The sequence below is a fragment of the Lutjanus erythropterus genome, chromosome 13 (assembly GCF_056507025.1).
Source record: "Lutjanus erythropterus isolate fLutEry1 chromosome 13, fLutEry1.hap2, whole genome shotgun sequence".
In the NCBI taxonomy this organism is placed as follows: domain Eukaryota; kingdom Metazoa; phylum Chordata; class Actinopteri; order Lutjaniformes; family Lutjanidae; genus Lutjanus; species Lutjanus erythropterus.
In genome coordinates, this window is record NC_139329.1 from 39,816,459 (window position 1) to 39,828,813 (window position 12,355).

At 42.1% G+C, this 12,355-nt stretch overlaps 1 protein-coding gene across 3 annotated transcripts in view; it reads right to left on the minus strand.

Moving 5' to 3' along the window:
• Positions 1 to 2,304: 2,304 nt before the first annotated feature.
• itga11b (integrin, alpha 11b) overlaps positions 2,305 to 12,355 on the minus strand; it is a 47,569-nt gene continuing 37,518 nt past the window's right edge. For 2 of the 3 annotated variants that reach the window (XM_084734611.1, XM_084734613.1), the window contains 14 exons: positions 12,236 to 12,355; positions 12,018 to 12,128; positions 11,653 to 11,738; positions 11,361 to 11,565; positions 11,082 to 11,180; positions 9,422 to 9,498; positions 9,070 to 9,153; positions 8,755 to 8,863; positions 8,510 to 8,623; positions 8,227 to 8,313; positions 6,946 to 7,056; positions 6,175 to 6,270; positions 3,170 to 3,283; positions 2,305 to 2,776 (listed from right to left, as the gene is read on the minus strand). The exon at positions 12,236 to 12,355 is cut by the window's right edge and continues 20 nt beyond it. In XM_084734611.1, coding sequence (XP_084590737.1) covers positions 2,696 to 2,776; positions 3,170 to 3,283; positions 6,175 to 6,270; positions 6,946 to 7,056; positions 8,227 to 8,313; positions 8,510 to 8,623; positions 8,755 to 8,863; positions 9,070 to 9,153; positions 9,422 to 9,498; positions 11,082 to 11,180; positions 11,361 to 11,565; positions 11,653 to 11,738; positions 12,018 to 12,128; positions 12,236 to 12,355 — 1,494 coding nt within the window. In that variant the 3' untranslated portion in view covers positions 2,305 to 2,695. The remainder of the gene's footprint in view (positions 2,777 to 3,169; positions 3,284 to 6,174; positions 6,271 to 6,945; positions 7,057 to 8,226; positions 8,314 to 8,509; positions 8,624 to 8,754; positions 8,864 to 9,069; positions 9,154 to 9,421; positions 9,499 to 11,081; positions 11,181 to 11,360; positions 11,566 to 11,652; positions 11,739 to 12,017; positions 12,129 to 12,235) is intronic. The other variant, XM_084734612.1, reaches the window with a different exon arrangement.

The window sequence follows — 12,355 nt, forward strand, 5'->3', positions numbered from 1 at the left end:
GTCTGTGATTTCAACTCATTTATCAAAAAAAAAAAAGGAAAATAAAGCAGAAATAAATGAAACGGATGAAAGAAAAGTTCCCTAAAAAAAGTCAACGATAACATTCAATCACAAAAAAAATCAAATAATAGCACAACATAACACACAGCGTTTACATTTCTGGTCTTTATTGCATTATTAACACACACACACACACATGCACACGCACACACACACACAGTGAAGATATCAGATGTGTGTGAGAGGCGGCGGAGCGACATCACACATCAGAAACAACATCAACATTAATGCCTCTATCCTTTTTCATTCAGACACAAGTGTATTTACAAAAAGTTCAAGTTTGACGTCGTACAACAAAAGTGCATCAGATATTAACTTTGAAATATAAAATATAATACGTGTTCATAAGATGCATTTACAAAGTCCATTAGTATAAAAAAAGAAAATAAAATAAAATCAGCCATCTTAGGTAGTTTCTGCTCTCAGTATTTAAATAACTGAATCATTGATTTTATTTTTGATTTTCTGTTTTAAGATGGGTCTTATTTTGTTTTGGTCTCTGCAGTCAGGTTCTCTGTTCAGCAGCTGAACTTCACAGACACGTTCCCCACACGATTAAAACCACTTCTAAAGAACTTTAAACACACGGTTCTCCTCTGCAGAACACGATTCTAACACACGGTTCTTCTCTGCAGAACACAGTGCTAACACACGGTTCTCCTCTGCAGAACACAGTGCTAACACACGGTTCTCCTCTGCAGAACGTGATTCTAACACACGGTTCTCCTCTGCAGAACACGATTCTAACAGACATGTTGTGTGGTGTCACGTCATCGGGCCTCAGAACATTTTCATTTTCTTATCTGAAACTTCCTGCATGTTTTTTCATACGAACATGTCAGATTCAACAGACACCTGTAACTCTTTTTTCTAAATGAGCACCTGTGTGTGTTCGTGTAAATTAGCATAATTAATGTCCCATTAAAACCATATAAGGCTGCACTTCCTGCCACGTGTCAGGAAGTATTTGTTCATGAAAATGGTATCAAAGAGTAAAAAGAAGAACTTTATAAGTTTGATGCTCTGCTTTCAGAGATCCATAAAGAAGAATCTGTCATTTTAAAGCGTCAGCAGTGGAATTAAAGGAGCTGTTCAAGGAAAGAGCAGGAAAAGTGACTGGTGTTACTGTCGTGTTACCAGCAGGTTGGACTGTCAACCTGAGAAACACCACAGCGAGGGACGATCGAGGGGAAGTTTTCATCACGGAGACAGAGGACATAATAAATGAGGACGTTCTCCTGGACAGAGACTTCATAAACCTGCATGTGCAGACACACGGCCAAAACTCCTGACAGCAGCTAAGAAGACAATAAAAAGGATACTGTTGTTAAAAGGAGTCATGCCAGAAAAGTCTGGGAACCACTGTCCTAAATCACTGATATGAACACGTCTTTGGTTCTTACATGAGGTCTGTTGTTTTCTAAGTCTCAAGTCTTTGCATTCGAGTCCCAAGTCCTAAACTTTGAGTCATAATACACTCAAATATAATTCCATTTTACCAACAGAGCCTTTGTCTGACTTCAGATTTCAGTTTTTCAGTTTTCAAACTTTTTGTGCCAAAATTTCAAGGCAAACCTGAATTCATACGCATAAAAAAATTGCCAACCTAACTGAGGCAATGAGTTGACTACCAGCCAATCAGACGCTGGGGTTGGAGGCAGCTGGAGGACTTCCTGGAGTGGGAGTGGAGGCAAAAATGAGACGCCAACTGGGCAACTCTGGTTTCACTTTGGCAGAAGGGCTTTCATGGGATTTTTGAGGTGCTGTGGTTGTTGTTTGTTGGTCAGCTAACAGGAGGCTGCAGAGGAACCACTGTGGTTCATTAGAGGAGGAGACTGACTGTACTTCTTTCCTTATTTCCTCATTAATTATCTCACGGCCCCTTGGATTTATCTGGTGACCCTTTTAAAGGGGGCGTCCCTTAGGTTGGGAACCACTGTATCTAAAGTAAATAAACAACAAGCTACCTTCAATCTGAAGTTATCATATAAAAATGTTCAGTCACGGCCATTTTCTGCATTTTTGCTGCACTTTTACTTTTGATACTTGAGTACATTTAGCAGAAAATACTCATGTACTGTAACTTAAGCGGGATTTTGAGTGCACAACTTTGTAGTATTAGTATGAAGAAGGAGTATTTTCACATCACTGGACCATTGCACGACAGCATGCCATAGTATGTTTTCTCGTTTGGTGGGCGTGTCATGAGAGTTATCCAATCAGCAGCGATGTCTTTATGCTGCAGTGCAGAACATTTAAGAACACGACAGCTTGTTGAACGCAGCGCCGTTTCTGTTTAAATAAAGGTTTTGTCAGGGCTGAACGCAGCCATGGTCACATGTTTAAGGGCGTGGCTGACTGACTGATTGGCTCACCGTGGCTGTAACTGGTTGAGCGATTGGCTGAGGGGGCGGGGCATCAGGGTCCCTGAGTGATGGGTGGAGGCTCGTGATGCGTTCAGGTGATTCTCATCAACTCATAAAGTCAGAAATGTACAATGCTCTGCACTATTTCCTGTCTGACTTCTGTCATCTGCTCTGGTTCACATCTCGTCATGATCAAACCGCACAGGAAACTCATTTAACGACTGTCTGAGTTGATGAGGAGAGAACGCAGCATCGTCTGCGTCCACGCATTATAGCTCCTCCGCTGCCTTCCCATTGGCCACAGGCTGCTCCTCCTCCTCCTGTCTCCTCCGTCTGTTGAAGAAGCCGAGCTGAGCAGGAAAAAAAGATGCACATCTGTGATTTTAAATCAAATTTTACTGACTGATTAATATTAAACTTAAAGAGCAATTCTGGTGTTTTTAAACCTGAACTGAAAAAAGTCAAAGTGCAAAAAACTGCAGTTCCTCAAACGGCCACTTGAGGCTCCAAAACCGAGTCAATCCCAGCAGAATTTTCCACATTTTCACCACTTTTTATGGACTAAACAACTAATTAACTGGTGGAAAAATTATTTCCAGATTGATCACTGGTTAAATAACAGGTTCAAATGTGAAAACAGGTGGAGTTCGTTCATGCGCTCCACCTGTTTTCACATATTTGGACCTATTTTTTAACTGACAAGATTGTGACAGGATGAATTTTCGTAGTTGAAGTGTGCGTACCTTCCACAGGGCCAGGACCAGTAAGGCCAGCAGCAGCAGGCCTCCCAGTGAGCTTCCCAGTATAATCCAGAAAGGGATGATGTAATCCTCGTCTTTCCTCAGCTCCAGGATTATCTGCAGCCACACAGTAACGTTCATATCAGATCATCTGCTGACTGGATTTAATTTAGTCTCCTCTGACCTTCTGACAGATTTCAACACGCCGAAGAATTAAACGAACCGAGGAGGAGGAGGAGGAGGAGGAGGAGGAAAACAGCAGGAGGCTGAAACTACCTGATTAACTAAACCGTTCACCTCATGTCCTGTTAATAATGTCCACCATCTCATTTTTTATTAAATTTCCCATCATGTGATTCAGTGGGAGGTGAAAATATGAAGGTGCTTTTCTCATAATGCACCTAATTACCGATTTTATTTTTCAGAATCAGTCTGTGAACACATACGAGGAATTTGTCTCTAAAAATCACAAACAACTAACAACATAAATAAAAGTTGCAAACAAATAGTGCAAAATGAAATGTATGTGTTAAAAACGCTGCATTTTAAACTGTAAAAACTGAATTTATAATGGAAGTAAGTAGATGTTTTGGTGTCAGGAGGTGATTTCACTGAGAGACACTGACCATCATTGTTACAGACATAAAGGGATGGACAAAATAATGTGAACACAACTCAGTAATACAACAACAACAACAACAACAACAACACCATCAACAACAACAACAATAGTTCACCCCCTTTTAATCAATCACATGTTGAATATTTCCAGCTCTTCTTACAGTTAATAACGTTTCATAACTGAGTGTAATAATAATTCCTGACAGCAGATGGCAGCAAAGTTTCACCTCTAGTCCACCTCATCATATCTGAGGGTTTGGTTGATGGACGGTCGCTGAGTTCATATGGACGTAAAAGTAAATAAATGAATGAGCCAGTGTCTTAATCATCATTTGATCATTTTTCTAGTGGAGAGACAGAAGTTGCACAGTTATGGCTCTCTGTAATTTTCAGATCTCAGGAGGTGCATCATTTGTTTAAGGTGAAATGTGTCTTTAAACTTTTAAATGACTGAAGACAGAGACGTCCTGTCCAACACATCAGAGTCTACAGACTTTAAACAAAAAAAAAAAAATCACACCACAGTCATTTTAACATGTTCTTCAATCAAAATAAGAATAATGGAAGTGTAAAAATTACCTCTAATATCACAAATCATATTGCAGTTACAATATTTGTCAAAATAATCACAAATTAGATATTTTTTTCAAAACTGTTCAGTCCTAGTCCCCACATGAAACTGGATCTGTGTTTTATCCTGAATAACTGGGTCAAGTGTTTGTTTGTTTTTTGGCACATTTACTTCCATCATATTAGAGAGAAGGCAGACGTCTCTACAGCTGACATCTGTTTTTGATTTTGTGGTGGACTGTACCTTTAACCTGTATAATGACTGATGAACACTTTAGACCTTGTCTGACGTTGTGTGAGTCTTTGTGCTGTAGACCTCTGATATGAATTCTTGTGTATTTCGTCTGTCTCTAATGTTCCAGCTGTGTGTGTGTGTGTGTGTGTGTGTGTGTGTGTCTGTCTCTCTGGCTCCGCCCACCTGATTACTCCATCAGGTGCACCTGACCTGAGTGCAGCATCAGAAGGTTTCTGACTGTGAGGACTGTTGTTGTTTTGACACTGAGCTTTTGTCTCTGTGTTATTATGTTAATCAACTCCACAGATTTATTGTGTTTAAATTGTCTGTCTGTGGTTGACGTGCGTCAGTGGGGGCGTGTCTGCCTGAGGGCGGGGTGGAACTTTGATATTGCTTCTGTTTACATGCACATTCATTTCCCACAGAACGTGGCAGTGTTCTGAATTTGATGCAGGTCTTGTAAACATGTTCTGGTTGGACATCATGAATTCAGCCTCGTTCTGAATGGAGAATATTCTGATTAATGCTGAGGTCAGATTTACAAAGTTGCTCCACGACCAATCATCACACTCAGACTCCCACCTCTTCACTGTCAGCTCTGCGCTGTAAACCAGCCACACAGTTTTCCAGGCTGACGTCGAGGTGATTTTCAGGAGGACAAACACGGCTACTTTTAAACACGATGAAAGACGTCAGTAGATTTTTTTATATATATACATATGTGCAAAAACCACAGCACTGAGCTTTTCAAGAAGGTGGTTACCATTATTATTATTATTTACATTATTTAGATGCAAAGAAGCGTCCATAATTTGAGTATGAACATCTGCATGAAGACATTCTGACTCAGTCCCTCCAGGATCTGTTGGGCCTTTTTTGGGATTGTTGTGACCTAAAATCCCTGATTTCATGGCAGCTTTTCTAAAAAATTGTGATGCATCTTGAGACGCTTTTGAGGCATTTTTTTTTTTTGGCAATGAAATTACAAAAGAAAGTTGTGGGTATTTTTCTAACTAACCTCACCAGAAAATGCTCACAAGTGCCAAACTTATTTTAAAAAATCTGCTTTATGTGTAAATAAAGAAGGTCACCTGTTCTACAATGAGCTCAAACTCAAAAACAACACAAAATGATCCAATAAAAACGCACAAAGTGCTGATAAATGTCAATTACAACAACAACAGTGTTCTTTTCAGAAACCATGACAAAATAAAAATATATATAAATGCAAAAAAATAGTGAACAATAAAACAAAACATTGAGTCAGTTCATGGAGACTGTGATGTTTCTGTGCTGTGATTAGTGGAACTCACGGCTCATTGGTCAAGTTTGTGGAAAAGCTGCAGATTTTGGGTTAAACTGCGAGGCTGCACAGAATTCATGAGGACTGGATGAATTTGCATGCATGTAAATAAAGGTACGTGTTCTTGTGTTTACAGACTCACCTGCCTCAAATGTTTCCTTAATGGATGAATAAAGTAAATGTAAGAGCTGAGCACATTTTAAACAGAGGACAAAGCTGCATCCTCAGCTGACACGTCTTTTTATTCATTCATTTAGTGTTTATCTGATGAGGCTTCACCTGTCTGACAGCTCTGTCCTCCTGCAGGAACATGGGACTGGAGGCGTCCAGCTGGATGGAGGCAGCAGTCAGTAACTCCAGAGACTTGAAGCTCACCTGAAACAGGTGGACAGATACATGAATGAGCCCCGATCACACGGGACGAGTCCTGAACAGCTGTGAGATCAGATTTACAAAAGGCTGTCATATTTAACCTCATAGACTTTCTGAAACCTCTGCAGCATCAATATGATCAAAACTCTGCTGTATCAATCTGAAACAAGTCTTCTGCCCCCTGGTGGATTATTGGTGCACAAGTGCAAAATCCAACATGGCCGCCTTCAATTTTCACAGTTTTAACAGGAAAATCTTTGACAGTCAGTATTTTTCCATCAAATCACAAACACACTCTAAAACAAACCAAAGATTGGAAATAAAGATGCAACTTGCTCTCAGTAAAATCACTTGTGTGTTCCAGATGTGTGTGAGCAGGTGAGCACTGCGTAATAATTCAGTTTGTTAATAGATTTTCACTGAAACAGTCCTGAGCGATCGTCACTGTGTCTCATTAACTGAGCTGCTTCTGTCGACGGGAAATAAAAAGGATACCGTCTGAGAAAAGAACCAAACCAAGTGAAACACAAGTGACACATCAAGACCACAGAAAAAACATGAAACACTTTTGGTTCCTCACAAGAGAAAGAACATCCAGAGCTGTTTGGAGAAGAACATGTGGATGTTCCTCATAAAACACAGTACTGTACATTTACAGATGAATTTCTTCAGACTCACAGCGAACAGAACAGGAAGCTGAAGTCGTCCTCTGAGCGTCACCTTCAACTCTCTGGACGCCGCGAGGGTCAGTCGACACTGAACCACCAGACTCACACTGTTACTGTGGTTCTACACACACAGACACACGAGAACAGACACACAGGAACAGACACACAGGAACAGACACACAGGAACAGACACGCAGGAACAGACACAAGAGAACAGACACACGAGAACAGACACACGAGAACAGACACACAGGAACAGACATACAGGAACAGACACACAGGAACAGACACACGAGAACAGACACACAGGAACAGACACACGAGAACAGACACACAGGAACAGACACACGAGAACAGACACGCAGGAACAGACACAAGAGAACAGACACACAGGAACAGACACACAGGAACAGACACACGAGAACAGACACACGAGAACAGACACACAGGAACAGACACACAGGAACAGACACACGAGAACAGACACACAGGAACAGACACACGAGAACAGACACACAGGAACAGACACACAGGAACAGACACACAGGAACAGACACACGAGAACAGACACACAGGAACAGACACACGAGAACAGACACACAGGAACAGACACACAGGAACAGACACACGAGAACAGACACACGAGAACAGACACACAGGAACAGACACACAGGAACAGACACACGAGAACAGACACACAGGAACAGACACACGAGAACAGACACACAGGAACAGACACACAGGAACAGACACACAGGAACAGACACACGAGAACAGACACACAGGAACAGACACACAGGAACAGACACACAGGAACAGACACACGAGAACAGACACACAGGAACAGACACACGAGAACAGACACACAGGAACAGACACACAGGAACAGACACACGAGAACAGACACACAGGAACAGACACACAGGAACAGACACACAGGAACAGACACACGAGAACAGACACACAGGAACAGACACACGAGAACAGACACACAGGAACAGACACACGAGAACAGACACACAGGAACAGACACACAGGAACAGACACACAGGAACAGACACACGAGAACAGACACACAGGAACAGACACACGAGAACAGACACACAGGAACAATCAGCTTCCTTGAACTGATACCTGGATGTTGATTTATTATCATAAACTAAAACTGAAGAAAACTGTTAAAGTTTTTAGTTAACAAATGAAAATATGATTTTAATAATTCTATTTTTCTATTGAACAGATTGTGACTTTAATGACTCTGGTCCTGAGAATAAAACATCATCAGTCTTACCAGCTGGGACAGGTGAGACAGGTCCTCAGCTGTAACCTGATTGGTTGTTGTGGGTTGAGGCAGAATGCAGTGAGAGCCAGTGACCTGCTGAGAGGAGGAGGAGGAGGAGGCGGAGGAGTCTAAATGATCTAATCTAAATATTAGAATCTAAACAGCTGGCTGCTTATCATGCTGTTGATTTACTGTTTTATTTTCTACTTTTGCCTGAAGTGTGTCATTTTGCAACAGAAGCAATGAGACAAACAGTTTATTAAAAAGATTCAAATGTGTTTTCCCGTCGTACCCGCTCGATGCTGTAGTCTGTGACGCTGACCAGCTGGTTCCCTCGTCTGGTCACAGCCCAGATGTCAGCTCTGAACACGATGTCCTGCACTGAGAACATGCCCAGATTCTGGATCTGCACCAACACGTAAACATGTCAATAAAAACAAAAAACAAAAACTGTTATTGTCAACCTGCAGTGTGTCCAGGACACTGTCCACTGTCCACTGTCCAGGACTCCATGGACAAAATGTTGCTTTAACTCACATAATAAGTGAGGTTGAAGTTGGGAGAGCTGCTGTCTGGTTGGTCCCAGGATGAAGAGGAGGAAGAGGAGCTGTCTGCTCTGATTTCAAATCGAGGCGTGTTGGGGTCTCTGACAGGGGAAAACAAACAAACAAACATAAACAAGGTTCATCACAGGTCTAAATATTTCGATTGTTTTTTCACACCAGAGGTCTGACAGAGAGACGTGATGAGACAAGAAGAAAAAATCAAACAAACATAAAGAAGTTTCACCAGAAGAATCAACACAGTGTCACCAATGTAATCTGATTACATGCAGCCAGCAGCTTCACTCACCGGGTGAAGAGGAGGTCAGTTTGATACTTCAGAGGGAGGAAGATCTCATTCATGTTGTCGTCTGGGTAACCCTCCTCTCCCTCACTGATTCACACACACACACACGCACACACACACACACACACACACACACACACACACACACACACACACACACATTTAAAGTTTCCTTATACAGAACACTTCATGCTGATCCAATGCAGGTTTTTGTATTCAGTGTGTGATTTTCAATTGTTCCTGCATTCTGAGGTCAACAAACAGAAAATCTGAATTTAAGATGAGATGCATCTGAAATTAATCTTCTTTCACTTTTAAAAACATAAAATAAAAAAGAAAGAAACAGCTGTCACACCTGGTTGTTGCCATGACAACCCGTACGTGGTCCAGGAAGACAGAACGGCTGAACTCAAACTCCAGACGGAAAGATACCTGGACAGGAAGAGAGCGGGTTGCTTTCAAAATAACAGCACAATATACCGTTTGAACATCGCCATCGCAACGTACGTGTGTGCAATAGTCACATCGCAGGTCCTGTGATTTGGAGGCAAATGAACTAAACGTGTTCTCATCTAATTTCAAGGATACCTGACACACACTGCGCGCAGCGATCCACCAATCACAATCGTTCTTAATCAGTTTGCCAAAGCAGACCACACCCCTGCGTACGGAGTGAGTCACAAGATCAGTGCAGGTTAATTGTCCACAAGATGGACAGATGATGAAGATGAAGCAGAACATAAAGTGCTATTCAAGTCGTCTGGTGAAAATTCCTGTATTTTATCAAATCGCAATATATATCGCAGGGTTAAAAAAAATCGCAATGTCAGTTTTTTCCAATATCGCGCAGCCCTAATATATATATATATATTATGGCACGCTATTCAGGAAATTATTATCTATATATAATATGAAGTTTGAATATATGGAATGAACGTCATATATTCAGAGTTTCATTCACTTTTGTATCCTTGGGAAAATGTTTGTCCTATTTAGTACTGGTGCACACAAGGGTTAAAAAATAAAATAAAATAACAAAAAAACAAAAACAAAACAAAAACAACAATTTTAATTTCAGTGTGATGTTTGTACTTTTACAGCAGTAAAGGGTCTGAATAAACTTTACTTTAAAGGACCAGTGAGAAATATCTAAAAACTTTTAAATCTAAGATGGAAAATTTATTTATATTTTTTTTATTTATATCTTTTATTCATCAGTATTTTAACAAAATTATTGTTCCATCCTGTCAACATGTGACAGGTTTTGTCTCTGATGTCCTCTGTGTGCAGACTGAAGCCTCGTGTCTGTCCCTGCGGCTGCGTCTCACCTCGTCCTGCAGCTTCAGTCTAGTTAAGAGGAAGCCGATGATAATCTGCTCCGCAGTCTGGACCAATAAACTGGACTTTATTCAGACAGGCATCTGTGAAGCGGGCCCTCGGGGGCCTTACAGTGAAGGGCGGGGCCGTGATCATGTTTACAGGACGGTCATTAGACTAATGAGGGATTTTAGTTGAAACATATTCCTGCTCAGTCTAATCACTATCATTACTGAGGCTGTATAACAGCTGTATGATGTCTAATAACACCTGTTACAACACAAATTCACCACTGACTTAATGACTCTAGAAAGTTTTGGGGATGTTGTGTGTAAGTGTTGCATCATGGGTATATTGTACACATCAGTCGTGACCCACAGGAGGGTCACAGAAGATTTTATTTGTGTCACAAAATAAACAAAACACCTTTTTTGTTTCTTCCATTGGAGGAGGGCAGGGACGGGCCTCAGTCTTAATATTAAACAAATATCAGGACCTCTTCATCCCTCAAACACTCATCCCTCTCTTCACGACCCTCATCTCGACTTTGCTTTGAAATTTTAAGTTGCCTCAACTTTTTTGAAGGTTTGTTTTCTCGATGAGAGGAAATAAAAACGATGAGATGAGCTGTTCACTCACATTAAATGTATGTCAGTGGTAAATAAACACCAGTACTTGTGTGTCGATGCAGCACCTACCTGAGACAAAGACTTCATGAATGGAGCGCTGATGTTACAGCTCCTCTGATTGGCCAGTCTGTCCTCAGAGTAACACTCAATCTGAATATCCGATTGGTCCTGTGGGGAAGGGGAGGAGCCACAGAGTCATGCTTGGTCATTGCAATCAGAAAGACACTGTAGAGATTTCTGAAAAACAATGAACCTGAACACATTTTTCAATATGGCACTGGACCCCGACACTTTAAGGGGACAGGTATGGTGTCAACAGAGCAACAAACATTTCTTCCATGAGGACACCTTGACTATGAGGCTGGAGAAGAGCAGGTTGGAGGAGGTGGAGATGTGGATGGTGGCTCCATAAGCGTTCTCTCCCTGATTCTCCAGTCGGGCAAACACCACCATCCTCCTCCGCCCGGTCTCCACCACGTACACCGAGTCCTCTGTCGCCCCCTGGTGGCTGCAGAGTGACCAGGAGGCCCCGTCCCTTGAGCTGCAGAACTGCCTGCAGGTGAAACACATGCAGGGACGGTGTTAGTGGACACATGATGATAATACAGGTGTGTGTCTGTGAAGAGCAGGTGTTACTCACTGAACATTCATGAGGTCAGTGTGACTGTGGAGGATGAGGTCAGGAACGCACGTATCTTCCTGCTCACAGCCGTTCCAGAAGGGAAGCTACAGACAACAAACAGACTGAGTGTTACTCTGAGGACAGACAACCAAAGACAAAATAAAAAATATATCTATATAAGTGCAAAGTTCACTGAGATGTATGTTTATGATGTTGGGGGGGGGACTTGCAGGAAGTTTGATTGATTGATTGATTGATTGGTCAAATTTGCGGAGAAGTTGCAGTGTTTGGACAAAATGGCGAGGTCACAGGGATTGGTTGAATTAGCATGAGGAAGAGGAATGTGATGCCACCTGGATGTAAATACCATGACAACATCTCACCTCAGCCCTCAGGATGCTCGGCCAGTCCGGGTCCAACACCGGCCCCTCGTCTGGGCTCTGCAACCCCGTCTCCAGGACAACCGCGATGGGACGTCCATAATCAGTCGTCTCCTGTTCAAAGAAACATCAGCCAAAGTTTGAGTGATGCTTGTGAGTTTAAGGATTCTCACTGAATGAACTCTTTGTGCGTTGGGGGCGGGGCGCGGGTTCATTATGACCTGGACGGAGAAGCCGAGGCGCTGGCAGCTCTGACTTCCTGTCTGCAGAAACAGACTCCTGGGCTGCTGACGGTCTGATTCGTCCAGAAGAGCTCGAGGAGGAAAACGCCTCTCGTCCAG